Source organism: Talpa occidentalis, unplaced genomic scaffold (assembly GCF_014898055.3).
Source record: "Talpa occidentalis isolate TD23 unplaced genomic scaffold, MPIMG_talOcc4v2.1 talOcc4.9, whole genome shotgun sequence".
NCBI lineage: Eukaryota > Metazoa > Chordata > Mammalia > Eulipotyphla > Talpidae > Talpa > Talpa occidentalis.
In genome coordinates this window covers 21,340,481-21,356,386 of record NW_023605305.1, presented here as the reverse complement: position 1 = coordinate 21,356,386, position 15,906 = coordinate 21,340,481, and the positions used below count along the sequence as shown (strand labels likewise).

The 15,906-nt window shown below is 40.3% G+C and overlaps 1 protein-coding gene across 2 annotated transcripts in view; it reads right to left on the bottom strand.

The window, feature by feature from the left end:
• Window positions 1-4,605: 4,605 nt before the first annotated feature.
• AGO4 (argonaute RISC component 4) overlaps window positions 4,606-15,906 on the bottom strand; it is a 33,264-nt gene continuing 21,963 nt past the window's right edge. For both annotated transcript variants that reach the window (XM_037498897.1, XM_037498898.1), the window contains exons 14-18: window positions 15,113-15,428; window positions 14,834-14,968; window positions 9,228-9,329; window positions 8,764-8,963; window positions 4,606-6,569 (exon numbers count right to left, since the gene is read on the bottom strand). In XM_037498897.1, the coding sequence (XP_037354794.1) occupies window positions 6,461-6,569; window positions 8,764-8,963; window positions 9,228-9,329; window positions 14,834-14,968; window positions 15,113-15,428 (862 nt within the window). In that variant the 3' untranslated portion in view covers window positions 4,606-6,460. The remainder of the gene's footprint in view (window positions 6,570-8,763; window positions 8,964-9,227; window positions 9,330-14,833; window positions 14,969-15,112; window positions 15,429-15,906) is intronic.

Here is a 15,906-nt window from a genome sequence, read left to right as displayed (position 1 = left end):
TGAGTGGTCTCTATTTCCCTGGACTTGTGTTTACTATTTGTTTTCTTTCATATTGGGTACTACTAATTATTATTAGCTACTACTAATAATAGTAACTAACATTTATGGAGCACTTACTACATGCAGACACTACGTGCTGATTTTTCAAAGATAAATAAGACAAAATCCTAATCAGGATAAATACAAAGATCCCTAGGCCTGCTATAGTAAAAGTGTTGAAAATCAAAAAAAAAAAAAGAGAGAAGATATTAAAAGCAGTCAGCAAAATAGGAGCAGTTACTTTCTCTATTAGTCAGGGAACTCCAGAGAAACAAAACCAATAGGCTATACATAGACATACAGACTGATAGCTTCCAGTCTTTCTCCAGTTCGCATCAACCACCCTCTAATTCAATTTGTCCAAAAGCTCTAATCTGTCTGTGAACTTATCACCTTCCTCCTTCCCATAAATCACAGAACTTCTGCTGTTTCTCTCTTTAGCACCTTTATCTACCCAGTTACCGGAGTCAGAAACCAAGGAGCACTCATAATGAGTCTACCTCCTTCCCTTTACTCTCGGTATCCACTTTCACATCTACCTTTTCTACTTTCTGAATATCTCTTGTGTGCATGCCTTCTCTCCATCACTGCTCAAGTTTCATCACCTTTGCTTGCACTATTGCAATAAAATTGTTACTTGAGCAGAACTTCATCTTCAACCTACCCACACCACTACTGCCAACATAATTAACACCAATGGCATTCTATTTTCCTGCACCTCTGGATAACTCTAAACTCCTTAGAATGTTCTACCCTGATAGGAACCGGTGCTTACCTTTGTGATCCAAGCTTATTGCTCTAGTTCCTCCTTCATCTCATAACCTGAGCATTGAAATTACTTATAGTCTATTGCTATACCACCCTGAACAGACCAATCTCATCTAAAGTTACTTGCAATTTATCCAAACAAGTGATGATGTTTTATCCCCTCTCTGTGGCTTTGCTGATGATGAAAATTCCTAGAATGCCTTCTCATGCCTTATTTATTTATAAAATTATTATTTATGAACTAGCTCAGTCAACACTTTCTCTGCCAATCCTCCCTTGGTGCCTGTAGGCTGGTTTAGAAACCTCTGTAAGTGATCCATTTATATGCATTTCTTAACCTGTTATATATGTGGCCCCCAAGTTTACTAGTCACCTTTCAATGACCAGAACTGTATCTTTCATCTTTATATTTCCTACTACATAATGGGAGTTTCAGAAATGTTTGCTAAACTAAAATCATTTCCTTCCCCAACTAATGTGAAATATAGTTGCTAATTTCTCTGAGTTTGTCTCTTCTCTTTAAATGTCTGGCATTACCTGGGGGAGAATGATGTCAACATAGAGGAAATCAGAACTGAGAGATGGAGATATGGAAGAGTCACATGCCTTGTAATGGTGCTGACCAGTCTGTAACTTCCCTACTCATTGGTCATACATACAGGAGTGGACACACAAGGCATTCCTGGCTGGTGTATACATCCCCCAGTGACTGATTCAAGGATGGACATAAGCCTGAAACAAATGGAGAAAGAAGGATTCTAGCTCTTAAAGAAGGAGTAAGGGAATAAGGGAACACTACCATAATCTACTTAAGGGAACAGTGCATCTAGAATTCCCTTGTTCCTCCCATCCACCTGGAAAACTGCTCACATTCCTTGATTTATACCCAAATTCACTACCACTGTAAAATCTTCCCTGACTTCCCATGACAAAAATTGCTTCCTCTTTCTAAGTTTCTTAAGTATTCCCTAATTCAGTGTGTCCAGCAGCAGATGTAAAGAAGTTAGACAGACCAGAATTCAAATTTTAGTTTTGTAAACTACTGAGTTTTGTAACTCAGTAACCATATTATTTAGCCTTTTTGAAACTGACTCCTCATCTTTAAAATGGGGATACCACGATCAGCCTCAAAGGTTATTGCTGGTATTAAAGATGTCATTATGAAGTGACTGGCATATATGAGGCACTCAGATGATGTTATTCTTGCTGCCTCCTTCATGCCCACTCCATGCCATATTAGCACAAGTTCCTTGAATAATTATTTACTTTTCTGAGTTCCCAGCACCTAGGCAGAGGTTGACATGTTTTAGGTACATGATAAATGTTGGACAGGGGATAAATATGGAGAAGGGTAAATGGTGCTGATGGAAAAAAAATCAGTATCTGGTAAAGTTAGTTGTGTGTAAGATGAGCTCCTCTGGTAACCTATATGTTGCCTGAGGATCAGGGCCATGTTCTGCAAATCTCTGCATAATCCCTGCTGTGACTTAACAAAAGGGCTTTACTGGTGAGAATTTTTAAAAGGACACCAGATTGGATAGCCCAAGGTTGAGTGAATTCTCTTCCGCTGGAGAAGTCCATTTTACAAAGTATGTGGACAGGTTGCCCTCTGGAGACTACAAATTGTTCTCAAAACATCACTTAAATAGATCTCCCCATTATGAGCTGTATTCAGAATCCTAATGAATCTTGTAAAAGTTTTCATATGTAAAGTGTTGTGAGAAATTCCTCTAAAATTCCCAAATAACAATTTCTAAAAATCAGGACAACCAGGAGTTAGAAACACCAATTATGTCCACTGTTTTTCTTTCTCAAATTGAGGAAATTGTTTTTAAAAAGCAACCATGTGTGTTGCCATTACAGTGTACTCCATATTTATTAGACAATTGACAAGAAAAACAACTTTTGGCACAGAATGCCAATTTATTCTTTTTTTGGACACATTAACACAAAATATCCCTGCAGGCCAAAAAAAAAAAAAAAAGGAGATTTTAAACAACCATCATCTTATCTCAACATGGGGATACCAACCCTCCTTTAATAGTTTAGAAAGTACCTCGTATTGCTAGAGACATACATCCAGTCCAAATTTAATAAAATACATTTTAAAACATTACAAGTCTAACAATATAGAAACAAAAATTACACCATTAGTCAAATGAACAAATGCAAACATTTTCAGTCACTAGACATAGAAAGAGTGTGAATATGTCAATAGCAAGGGATAAGAAAATGGTTAATCAATATCAAGATCTTCCCTTTAATTTTACAAGGAAAAATCCTTGGAGTTGAAGCAGAATTGATACAATGCCCTCAGCCTCCACTTTCTTAAAATGAAAGCAGAGCTACCACCTTGCTATTGAGCAAGAAAATCTTACAGCACATACACAAAGGGTCGCCAGGGCAGGGAAGAGAGGGTGAGCCTTGTTAAATAGTAGGTTGGTAACTTTTTCCACAGGAAGGACAGATAGCTGAGCCAAGTAGGTAAATTCTGAGATCGGCTGGGCACGAGACCCTAAAACACAGACCATATGGAACATGTCTGCTTAGAAATCATCACCTTTGGAAGCAGCAAATAGAATTTACAGTAAGAATGAATATGTTCTGCTTGCCCAGACTGCTGGCTGCATTAAATCAGCTAGTTTGCTTTAAAACTGCTCAGGATTCAACAGTGAACAGCAAAACATAATTGGTTCAACACTTCAATCTTCACCACTCTCTCAATAGCCTGGCTCCTTACCCCAAATTGTTACTCTTTAGCATTGCTACATTTAAGTCTTTCACACCACATGACACTGCCTAAACAGGCTGCAATTTTTAAAAACCAAACAGACAAAAACTACTTCTAGAGGAATGCACACCTCCCATTGATTGACACATGCATAACGATTCAGTCAGTCCCAAGGAATTATGTATTCAAATTGTCAAGCCGATTAATTAAAACTATGAATTCAGACTTGCTTGCAATACTATTGCTGTAACTCTGATTCTGCAGTGATTACCGCTTCAAGATTCACCCCTCAGCACGTGTTTCCTAATAACCCCAGTTCTCCCATAATTCTTTCCTTTTGTCCCAAACGACAGCATTGCACCCTTAAAGGTACTATTTTCCTATAAAAATAGGCCTCCCGGCTTTTCCTCCACCACCACAATGATTGGCTCCAGTGTACTACAACTGACTGAGGTCATACAAACTGTAGAGTTCAAGGTCAAGCACTTAGCCCAACTGCAGGCAAGCGATTCAGGGTATCCTGGCTCCCTGCTCCACACCGCCAGGAGATGTTGAGAAGTGGTGCTGCTCCTTGTGCTCTGTGCGTTATTAACAAGCAAGCCTGAGGCACTCAAGTGCAGGGATGGTGCCCGCTGGCCAGCCAGCCAACCACCAAGAGTTCTTCACATCCGGGACTCCACTGAGTTCTCCACCTACGAAAGCGTCCATCTGTCCTCCTCTTGGGTCCAGGGTGGCCATGCTGTAGGGTGTTTTCTGTGCTCTCCCTGAACGAGTGTGAATAAAAGCAGCAGCCAGCCTCTCACCAAACATGTCCTGATTTGTATTGTCCAAGTGAGGTATTTGATAAAAAGGAAAATCTTAAGAAATTAACATCTGCCATCTCTTCACTCCTGCCTATGTTGTGCCTTAATTACAGAGCTTGCTTTCACTCCACTATATGCAGAGAAGTCTGCACTCGTCTTAATGAGCTATAGAACGAGATATACATTGTAAAACTCGCAAGAGATCAGTCTCAGCAAACACTGGTGGCGCCGCTGATCAACAGCACATGGAAATGTAAACTTCAATGTATTTACAAGCTTGTTTAAAAGACTGAAGAAAAACAGTGCTTATATTGCTGGGATTTTGAGAAGGCTAGTTTTAAGAGATTTGGACTGGTTAATGAGTTCAAGCAAACACCCTTCACCATCAGATCCAGTGTTTCCCCACCAGCAGTTTCCAGATAGAGGTGGCAAATCATTTTACCACATTGTATAAAATGTGGTACCTCCCCCAGCGCCTCAGCTTCCTCAGCCACTTGGAAGTGGTGTTCTCTGCCTTTTTATGCCCTTTCCCAGCTCTTCCTCCTGGGGTTCCAGGATAGAGAATTACAAACCAGTAAAATTGGGGCTGGGAAACACTGGCTGGAACTACCAAGAAGACTCTATGTAACTGTTGTCCATTCACAAAGTATTATCTACACTAAATACAAAATACATTTCCCCCACATTGTAGCTGATGCTTGCTTTTAGTTCATCAACTCCCTTTGTTCAGACAAGAAAGGAATCCTGTCTCCTTATGAGCAAAATCCAGAATTTTAAGATAAATCAATCTTTTCTATGCAGTTTTAATGCAATAAAAGGAAGGAAAACCCCACCAAGTACTTTTCAGGCTGAAAGAGAAGCAATAAATTTCCACTGCAAGTAAGTGTGTGGGTAACCTTGACTCCCAAGAAAAGAAGTTTTAAATGCTGGTACAATTTTTGCAAGTTGCAGCATCACTCAATGTACCTTAAGGACTGGCAAAGCCTATCCAATAAGGAAGCATCCTGGTTCTAGCTTATTGTAAAACAAAGTGACAGGACACCAACTGTGACTATAAAACAGATAAAAACAATTCTTTAAAAAAGGCATGGAAATATATGTCTTATCTGACCGGTTTCAGAAATTGCCAGATTGTGATCTGTAAGAAATAGCTGATAAAATCATACTGAAATCTCATCTAGAAAACTACATTGTCAGAGGGAGGAAGAAGGGGCCCTTAAAAATGTTTATTGCCAAAGTTAACTTTCTATGAGAAAAGTTTAAAAATCATTTAGATCTAACAAACCACACAGCAGCATAAAAATGGGCACTTTTGAAAACTCTGAAAAATATTAAAAGCTAATTTTTTTTCAAAGAGGGGAAACATGAGTACTTTTACCATGGCAGTGTTATCCGTCACCATGACATGCATTACATCTGTTTGTGTTACACATTCACAAAAGTCAACCAAATAAGAGAACTGCCTGTCTGAACCTGCAGCCAAATATAGTGCAATTGCCTGGGAGCCTGTATGTACTTGCACTAGCACAAGTCTGTAGAGATCAATAAGGTAAAATAGTAAAACTAATAAAACTCTGTAAAACTTTTTAAAAATTAATGCTCGTTAAAGGCATTTACAGTGACGAAGTCAGAAATCTCCATTTAAAAGTCTATGTAACCACACAATTAAATAGTTACGCTGAACTGAAGTAGATTGTTTGGTTTTTCTCTCCCACTATGCATATACCCCACTTGATGAATACAGAAAAAAGGAATAATCTTCTCTTATAAGACTAGAGGGATGCGGTGAACACCACAGCTAGCAAAATATTCCATAGAAACCTTTCTTGTAAAGTCCTTTAGAAAGTTCAGGCTGATCAGCCTTTGCATGATGAGGTAAAAATTTAGTCCAGTGCATCAGAAAAGATAATCTATGAATGTCTATTACTTGTTTAAAAAATGGCTCAATTTTGTTGATGCATCAGACAGTGCTGTGAAGTATAGATTCAGTGCAACTATTCCGAGCTGCTGGTAGAAGACCACCTGAAGTCAATTTGGCTCTCTCAAGAGGCAGTAGGCATTTGAAACATATTGAGGCTGCATGGGGCGCCAAACTAGTTTAGTTCTTTTTCTGAGACTCTCAGGCAAAATACATCGTGTGCTGGGTATCATGGTGGATCTGCACAGCCTTAGCCAAGGCCTGAGGATCTCGGCCGTTGCTCTGTCCTGACACATGACTGCCTTCCGCACTGGAGAGAGAATAAAGAAAAAACCAGGTATAACAAAATTCATGTGTCAAATTTCACCTGTTTCAAATAACACAAATAGTACTGAATTCAAGATCTTAGCTCAAGCCGTGGCTCCCTAAACAATTTATTGCTTTTCTTAACATGAGTCTGCCCAACTGAAAGATGCAATACAACTTATTTAATGGGATGTTGCAATAATTAAGTAGAATAATGTCTGCAAAGACCTACATTCTTGACAGTGCCTACATAAGTAACTGCCTATTTCGTCAGTTTGTGTCCGTTTGTCCTTTAGGCTTCAGTCAAATGTTGTTTGCCCCAAAGAAATCTTCCTTGATTCCTAAAGTTCAGAGAATCACATACCTTTCTTTCATTTGAAGGAAACATAAGTGAAATTAAAATATTAATTGGATAATTACTTTATTTCCCCACTGAGATGTCATCTCCAAGCAGGCAAAAATTTTATCTATTTTACTCACCACTGAATCCCTAGTGCCTGACACATAGTATAGGCTCAATAATACCCCCATGGCGCAGCAGATCTCTCCTGTCTTGCCCGCTGCTCCCCTCAGCAGTGTTGTTTCAGTCAGTCTGCCTGTTCCCTGCTCTGTCTCTGGTGAGTCCTCTCACCCTCCCGCACATCTGGCCTGTACCCCGGTTCTTGTATGCATGAATAAATAAATCTTGAAAAAAAATGAACGAATGAATAAATGTATGTGCTTAGCACAATACTGGAACAAAATACTCAGGAAATGTTACTTTACCACCACTCTCTTCTGTCTTCCGCTCAATAGCCATAGAAACTTGGACAGGTAACAACTCTGATCTTTTGTCTTTCAGTTTAACAATAACAGCTACTGAATATACCTCTCAAGGGTGCCATGTGATAGAAAAGCCTCAGTAAGCTGGTAAATCATCCACTCACTCCCCCTTCTGACTTCTCTACTTAAATTATTCTTACCCTTATCATCTAGGCTCAAAATCATAAGCATTTACTTCATCCTCTTCTCTGCTACTCATACCCAATGAACTCCTAAGTAGTATCTATTTTATCCAAGAATAGCTTTTTACATTTAACAAAGACAATCTTATTCTAAATTCTTTTCCTCTTCACGCCTGCTGTTCCACTTTCACATGTGCTCCAGCCAAAGAAAACTTGCTATTGTCCAAACATGTCACTTGCTTTCTCTTCTTTGTGTCCATTGTTCCCTCTGTCTGGAAAATCCTTTTCTCTTCCTTGTAAAGCTAAATCCTACCCATCTAGTTATGAAATCTTCTCAAAAAGTCTTTCCTCTGATGTCCCAATGCACTTTCATCTATACTGCTTTGGGCCAATTGTCAGTTCCATGCTTGCTTGTAGAGTCTCCCACAAAAAAACACACAATTCCAGAAACACAGTGCTGGGCACATAGTCAATGCCTACTAATAAATGTGTTGAATGAATGAATGTATATTACAGAGTGAGAGGTATAAAGCCACAGCTGGGCATTTTACAAATAGTATATTTTCAACCCATACAGAAATAGACTTGCAGGGGAATGTCTACTGTTTAGCAGCTGAATTCAGACTTGGGGACGAGCCCAGAAACTGCTACACTTCACAAATGGTCATTTGGCAAAGAAAATTAATGCAGAGAACTTGGTTAGCTATTTAATAGTAGCTCAGCAAGAGGCCAAATGTCTGATTTTCTTGAGATCCCTATTTGGGGGTAAGAAAGGTCTGGCACCCCTTCTCCTTCCACCCACGCACCCAGGTTTACTCTGGTGCATTCTTTCTGATTGTACTGAATGTAAAGTGAGCAGATCAGGACTCCTCTTTACTTGAAGTGGAGTCCAAGGGTCTATGACTGCTGTCACTGGAGCCAGGGCACTATGCTGGCCAGCACCTGAGGCTGCTCAGCACCTTAGGAGAACCAAGATGCATTTGGCTCTCTGGGAAAAAACACAGGCTACTCTGAATTAGATGACTTTCCTTGGGCAGACTTTACACACACTATACAAGTAAAAACAAGTCTGAATACTTCTTGGACCAAAATTCACATTATAACCTCTCAAAGGTACATGCAATTTTATCCACTCCTTGCAATTTAAACCCTAAAAGGAAGTTTAACTCTTCCAAAAAGTTTTCCATAGCAGCTCATTTTTTAAAAACATGCTGCTAACAGACAAAGAGATTTTACACTGCCTGGAAAACTTGCCTGTCATGATCTTTATCAACCAGATGATACCTTGCCCTGAATGCCACAAGTCGGGCATAATATGCAGGGGCTGGAATAGAGACTGAGCGTGTGCACCGCACATAGGTGTGACACAACTGATAAGTCAGCAGCTGGAGCTCATCTGCGGTGAAGCAATTATCATCCCACAGGACCTGGTAATGAGAAGGACGGCTGGTTCCCTGAAGAAAGAGTTTTATGATTAGTATATTTCTGACAAGGGTGGACTACATGAAAGGAGAGAAGAACTGGAAACTACTCTTTAGCCCCAGAAGCATTTCTGCCAATCACACCTACACCAGATACCTAGACTGAAAGATAACAGTTCTAGGGCACCAATATTAACAAATTTCTGCACAGCATTTATAACAAGTCTACTCAAGCTAGCTGCTGAATTTGCAATCCTCTCCCTATCAAGGCAAAGATCTGGGCAGTTTCCAAATTACCTGAATTCCTGCATGACTACAGAGGTAAAAGTCAAACTCAGATGGATGTGTGATAGTACTATCCACTGTAGTTCCTGCTGGTACATTGCCACTTTTCCCCACCTACCAAAAAAAGAAAAGTATAATTATTTATCAAAGTGCCAAACTAAGCCCAGGTCACTTTTTTGTTTTCTGTGTTAACTGGTAACAAGTTAGTACACTGCTCTTAAGTGAAGTCTTAAAAATCAGTTTAATGAAAGATGTTGAATTTTCTGTAATTTTCCCTTAACCCAAATATTTCACCTGTCAGTATTTTCTCAAACACAGATTCCATGGATTCACTAGGGGAATCCAGACAAAGGACCATTTTATCTGTGGCTTTGGGCTGCATTATTGTCATATATTTATAGATGACACATTGGTATGTTCACAGAGGGGGAAAAAAACAGTTTTATTCCTTACGTGGAATAAAAATCATATCCAAAACATTCAGTAAAATTTAAGATGAGGAAGTTCTGGAACTGGTCCTCCAGATTCAACAAAACCAATACTTTTATGGAATCAACAAAAGAAGTCACTACATATGCATTATCAGAAAAAGCCACTGAAATGGGAATTAGGAAAACCAGTTTCAGTTCTAGGTCTAACCTTGAACAAAGCAAAATATTTTGGAGCCCCAATCTAACCATTTATAAAATTAGGTGATGATCTCTTATAGTTCTAAAATTGTAAAATTCTTATACAACCAAATTTCTAACACCAAACTTATTGGAAAGCAGAAAAGGCAACTTCAGAAATGCCTTTAACAAGGAAAGTTATGAAACCTTGCTACTTGGTCAATTTTATTCCTCTTCAGCAGGATTCCATATGAGGAAGTTTACTTAGCATGTAGGCACAAATTTAGCCCAAAGACCAAATTTTATTTGGTTCCCATCTGCTGTTACCTTCAGTTGAGAATGTACACAGATGCATACAAGAGCATCTGTGAGTACAGAAAAGTCTCATTCCAGCAATTCATATGTGAACTTGGAAAAGAGGACCAGCTGGACAAGAGGGACTACATTATAATAGGTCTACTACTGTTTGACAAAGTGTGTGCTTTAGGAGTGTTAGTTCTGCAAGATGTGTTTAGGTAGTTAATGGTCAAACAAATTTGAAAAATTTAAAAAGGCTTTTCCATTGAATGACTTCTTAGAACATGTATTTAGTAATGTTTGACCTTTAAAAGGAAAATGGAGTATATAGCATTTCCTAAATTTACTTGAATCCCTTCCTTAAAAATGCATTATACTCTCTAGAAGAGAACTAAATGAGGTAAAGATGGGGGGAGGGTCCAGGTATGTTCAATGCAACAATTATTTGAATTGATAGTCAAATATCAATTTGGCAGATATTAGGGCTGAAGGATCGAGAGGGAACAAATGAACTTGCCCTATAGCCTTTCACGAAAACTATAAAGAACTTCATTGCAATGTGATAAGAGCATTATGGAAGATTTGGGGGAAAGCTGGTGGGAGGAAAGAATAGAGGATAATAGTTGAAAAGGTGGATGGGATGAAAATGAGAACCCCACCCCAGGGAGAAACATCCTTTACAATCAGGAATGGATAAATAAACCATGGTTCATCCATACCATAAAATACTACTTAGCAATAAAAAGAAAAAAACTACTCATTCTTGGATATGATATGACATGACATGATATATGACAACTTGGATGAATCCTAAATATATTGTGCTAAGTAAAAGGAACCAGACCAAAAATGATGGAATTCAATTTATAGAACATTCAGGAAAAACAAACTATAGGGACAGAATTCACATCAGTGGTTGTCAGGGACTATTTTTTTTTTAAATTTACTTAATTATTTATACAAGCACTGGGTACAGTCAGAAGCGCCAGAAGGTGAGCCAGAGCCAGAGCGAGGAGCAGAATAAGCAGACCGACGAAGTACACTGCTGAGGGGAGCAGCAGGCGTCAAGAGAGGTCTGCGAGCCATGTGGGACCCTTGCCCAGGGGCTGGGATCAAGGGTCCGGGGATCTAACTGGCGCTGCAGAGGCTGCAGGCAGCTTCGCAGCCCAGCACTCAACTGCTGTGCCACCTGGGAGGCCCTTGTCAGGGACTATTAAGTGAGAGAAGGGTTGACCACAAAAAGGGCATGAGAGAATTTGTGTGTGTGACAGAATCATCCCATATCTTCACTGAGGTGGTTATACAACTATATATGTATTTGTCACAACTTACAGAACAGTACACTAAAAGGGGTGAACGTTATTGTATTTGTATTATGCCTTAATAAAAAATGAGTTTAAAAGGAACAATCATTCCAGGGATAAAAACACAGAATATATAGAGGCAATGGAAGGTGTATGGGCACAAATATGAATGAGGAAACTAAAGTGCTATGTTTTGGCTACTTTGGGAAAACACTGAATACCCTAAGTGCTTTTTTCGTAGGCCATTAATGGGGGATATGTGAACATTTGTGAGCACTGGAGTGGTAGGATAAGGTCTGTATTTTTAAAGCCTGGCCCTGTCAGCAGGTGAAGAAGGAATGGGGCCAGGCAGAGGGATAGGAGTCTCCTGAAACACAGAAAAGTTCTGCCTATTGCAGAAAGAACAAAGAAGAGGAAGAACTGAGACAAGAGATTTCAGGCGGAACACACAAGACTGTTTGACCAACTGGACATGGGGGGACAGGAAAAGAGGAAACGAATTTAAACACAACTCTGAAGTTTCTAACTTGGCTGATACAATAAACAGTGATGCCAAGTAACAGAAGAAAAGGAAAATAGGGGTGGGGGGAGGAATAGGTTTTGGATGAGGATAAAACAATAAGTAAAAGGTTTAGACGTGTTCTGCTCGAAATGCCTGTGGAAGATTGTACCACTGGTGCCAAATATTGCTGTGCCCCTCCCTGGGGGAGGATTATACATCCCCACCCAATTAACTCAGGAGTGGCCAAGTAACTTGCTTTGGCTGATAAAATGTGGCCTGAAATGTGTTACTTCTGGGCAAAGGCTTTAAGAGCCAGCACAGGCTTGTCTTGTATCTTTTCTCCCCTCTGCTACAATAACTGGCAGTGTTCCAGAGAGAGGCTTCTCGGTCAGCCTAGGTTCCAAAGGGAGGATGGCAGGGTCACAGCTGCCGAAGAGCCACAGAGAATGTGTAACATGAGTGGAAAAAATAAATCTTTACAAGCTACCAAGATAATGGCTAGAGAGCATCTAAGTAAATATGTCTGGTAGATAATTACAAGTGCAGGTCTGGAGCTTGGGGCTGCAGATATAGACTTAGGAACCCACAAACAAGTGAATCCAGAAAAGTGGGTAATACTAAAAAAAGTCAAAACTGAGAAAAGGAGGAGGAGAATGAAGCGCCAGGAAATATCAGTATTTAGTGGACAGAAGGAGGAAGAGGAGTGAAGGAAATCCTGGTTTTAGAGGTAGCTAGTGAACTTGGAAAGTCACTACTGCTGAAGCCAAAGAAGGTTCTTAGGTATAGCAAAGAGGTGGGTATGGCAAGCTGTCTGTCCCTGGATTTGAAATGAACAAGTCACTGAGAGAACCTCAGCGGAGTCCCTGAGAGTGAAGTCAGCCTACAAAGAATTGAAGTATGTGAGAAGGAACACAGAGAAAGTCACGTTTTCCTAAAAGTTTGGTCAGAAAAGGAAGGAAAGGTAAGATGGCAAGTAGAGGAAGGCGAAGCAGAGTGAAGGGGTGGTTTTTTTTTTTTTTAAGATTTATTTATTTATTTATTTATTTATTTATTTATTTATTTATTTATTTATTTATTTATACAAGCTCTGGGTACAGTCAGAAGCGCGGGAGGGTGAGAGAATTCACCAGAGCCAGAGCGGGGAGCAGAGCAGGCAGAAGGACCGAAGTACACTGCTGAGGGGAGCAGCGGGCGGCAGGAGAGGTCTGCGCACCATGTGGGACCCTCCTCCCGTGGCCGGGAGCAGCCGGGGATCGAACTGGCGCCACAGTGGACGCGGGCAGCTTCGCAACCCAGCACTCAACCGCTGCATCACCAGGGAGGCCCTGAAGGGGTGTTTTTTTAGGGAGATTGAAGAAGAGATAGGCAATGTTAGAGGATGCAGAGAAAGGAAGCCAGTAGGATGGGAAAGATGGAAATTTTGGAAAATAATTGGTAATTATTGAAATGCGATCCTGGTGAAGGCATAAAGGGTAAGGAACAAAAGCACTGGTGGGGGAAAGAAAACAAAGGTAGAAAGGGTGGCCTGAGATTCAAGGAAGGAGATGAGAAAACAAGATTTCATTCAGTTTGAAAGAGGAGAGGAACCTGAGAAAATTCATACCATCTGTATTTTGTTTTCTGGGAGAAATAGGTTGTTTGATTGTTGGCAATGTAGACTGTTGGCAATGAAGGCATCATGGGTAGGGTTGGGGAACTGAGAAGAGTATAAAGGTTTTATTTTATTTTTTTAATCTATTTTTTTAGATTTATTTATTTATTTATACAAGCACTGGGTACAGTCAGAAGCGCGGGAGGGTGAGAGAATTCACCAGAGCCAGAGCGGAGAGCAGAGCAGGCAGAAGGACCGAAGTACACTGCTGAGGGGAGCAGCGGGCGCAGCAGCAGGCGCAGCAGGAGAGGTCCGCGCGCCATGTGGGACACTCGCAACCCAGCGCTCAACCGCTGCGCCACCGGGGAGGCCCAGGGTTTGGGCAATTTAGATGACAGCATTTTAAATCTGAGCTGACTAGTGGATCTGGAGCCCAAGGAGAAAACTTAGTTCTCTAATGATTCAGGAAAAAAAAAAAGACACAGCTCAGCCTTGGATTAAAGACAAAAACTAAGGGTGTACTAGAAAATAATGGGAGTGACCCACAAGATTAGGCAATAGAAAGAACTGGTCTCCCTGGGGATGGATCAGGGAGAGCTTGGAAAAGATGAAGTAATATTAGAAAAAATATCACAGAAGTGAAGTCAACCAACATTATGTACCTGCAACTTACCTACTTTACATATAAGTATCAGATTATAGCTGGATAGGTTACACAAAATACCTTTGACCAAGACTGGGAGGTGTACCCCAAATTAACATTCATTTATTAATTTAATACATACAACAACGCTGTGAGATAGGTATTGTTCTTATTACATTTTACTCTTGAGATAATATTATGGCTTAGAGAAGTTAAGTAACTTGCCCATGGTTAGCAGTGTGACATCATAACCATTTAAAGTTTATACCCAAGAATTATAAAGTTTCTACCATACACATCAATTGCACTGATGCACAATTATCTGGAAGAGAAATTCCTATTTATACCCTCAAACGATGCCTCAGGCACTGATAGCAGAAAGTAACAAATGGCCCTAAGTCCAAACAGATAAGCCTGCCCTTTGGGGGTTCTCTGTATCACATGTACTGGGCATCTTCTCCACCAACTCTAGAAACCAGCAATTCCGTCACATAGAAATATTCAGTCTTAACTTCTGTCATTCAAGGTCCATCGTCCAGGCCCAACTGTAGTTAGTATATTTACCAAATTATTACTAGGCACTTTTCCTTTTTATAATAAAAGGACTGTATGTACACTCATTCAAAAACACATTCATTTGTGTCAGATAGTGAAGCCAATCCTATGTTCTTACCCTTTCTGTTTTATCTGCACAGAAGAGTCGTGTGTGGTGTCTTTTCTGCACCACAATATAAGTTATTCCTGGCCGGTAATCTTCTTCCAAGCTAATACATGCCTTTCGAATTGCTATTAGTTCTGGCCAAGCTACCTAGGAGATAGAAAGTAAATGATATTTAATTGAGACCTCACCTGGTGTCCCTCAGATAAGATTTATCCAGGGTAGTAGATGGGAGGAAGTTCTTTCACGGACACCCAGAAGACTCAAAGGGCAACTATGGGATGATGAAAGTACCTGTTTCATTTGTCCCTCAGACACCCCTCCACGGTAGTAGATGATCCTTGTGGGTTTGAAGCGTGTGGATTTGTAGAACTGGATCAGCAGCTCTCGAACCATGTTAGTGAGGTCCTGGATTACCTCCTGACTATAGAGGAGCTCCTGGGAGATCTCCTGGCGGGAGGTCTGCACCCGGACGGTGGCACAGTACCGGCTGGGGTGGCCATCCATACTGCCTACAACAGCAGCGATGGAAGGTTTCTTGCCATCCCCGGCTGGGGGGTGTGTGACATCCGCTCCCAGGAAGATGACAGGCTGCTGGAATACTGAGGGCCTGCACAGATTTAAGGAGACATAACCACTGAGACATACAGATGAAAATGTTTGGGTTTAGCAAGATCACCAGATACGATCACATATTTATATATGAGAATAAAGACCTGTACCGCTGGGAAAGAATTTTCAGGTCCTGAGAGTCTCTGTGCTACCCAATACAATGAATCTAAATTGGCTGACATCAAGATGGTTCTTCTGTAGTAGTTGAAAGGGGATAGTAATAAATAGAAAAAATTTAACAAAATCTATATGTGTAAAGGGAAAACTTTCCCAAAACAAGCTCTCTCAAGATTCTGGGATTTCTGTAACAAATATGGAATTGAAGAATACACATGGCTAGAAGTAAATCCCCAATTCTTTTTAAGGTGTGAGATTTAAGGATGATAATCTAGTCTATCTCCTTCCCTATTTTATTCTTCTCCAGTGTATTTATCACTCATAACCACATAATTCATTTATTGTACACACACACACAC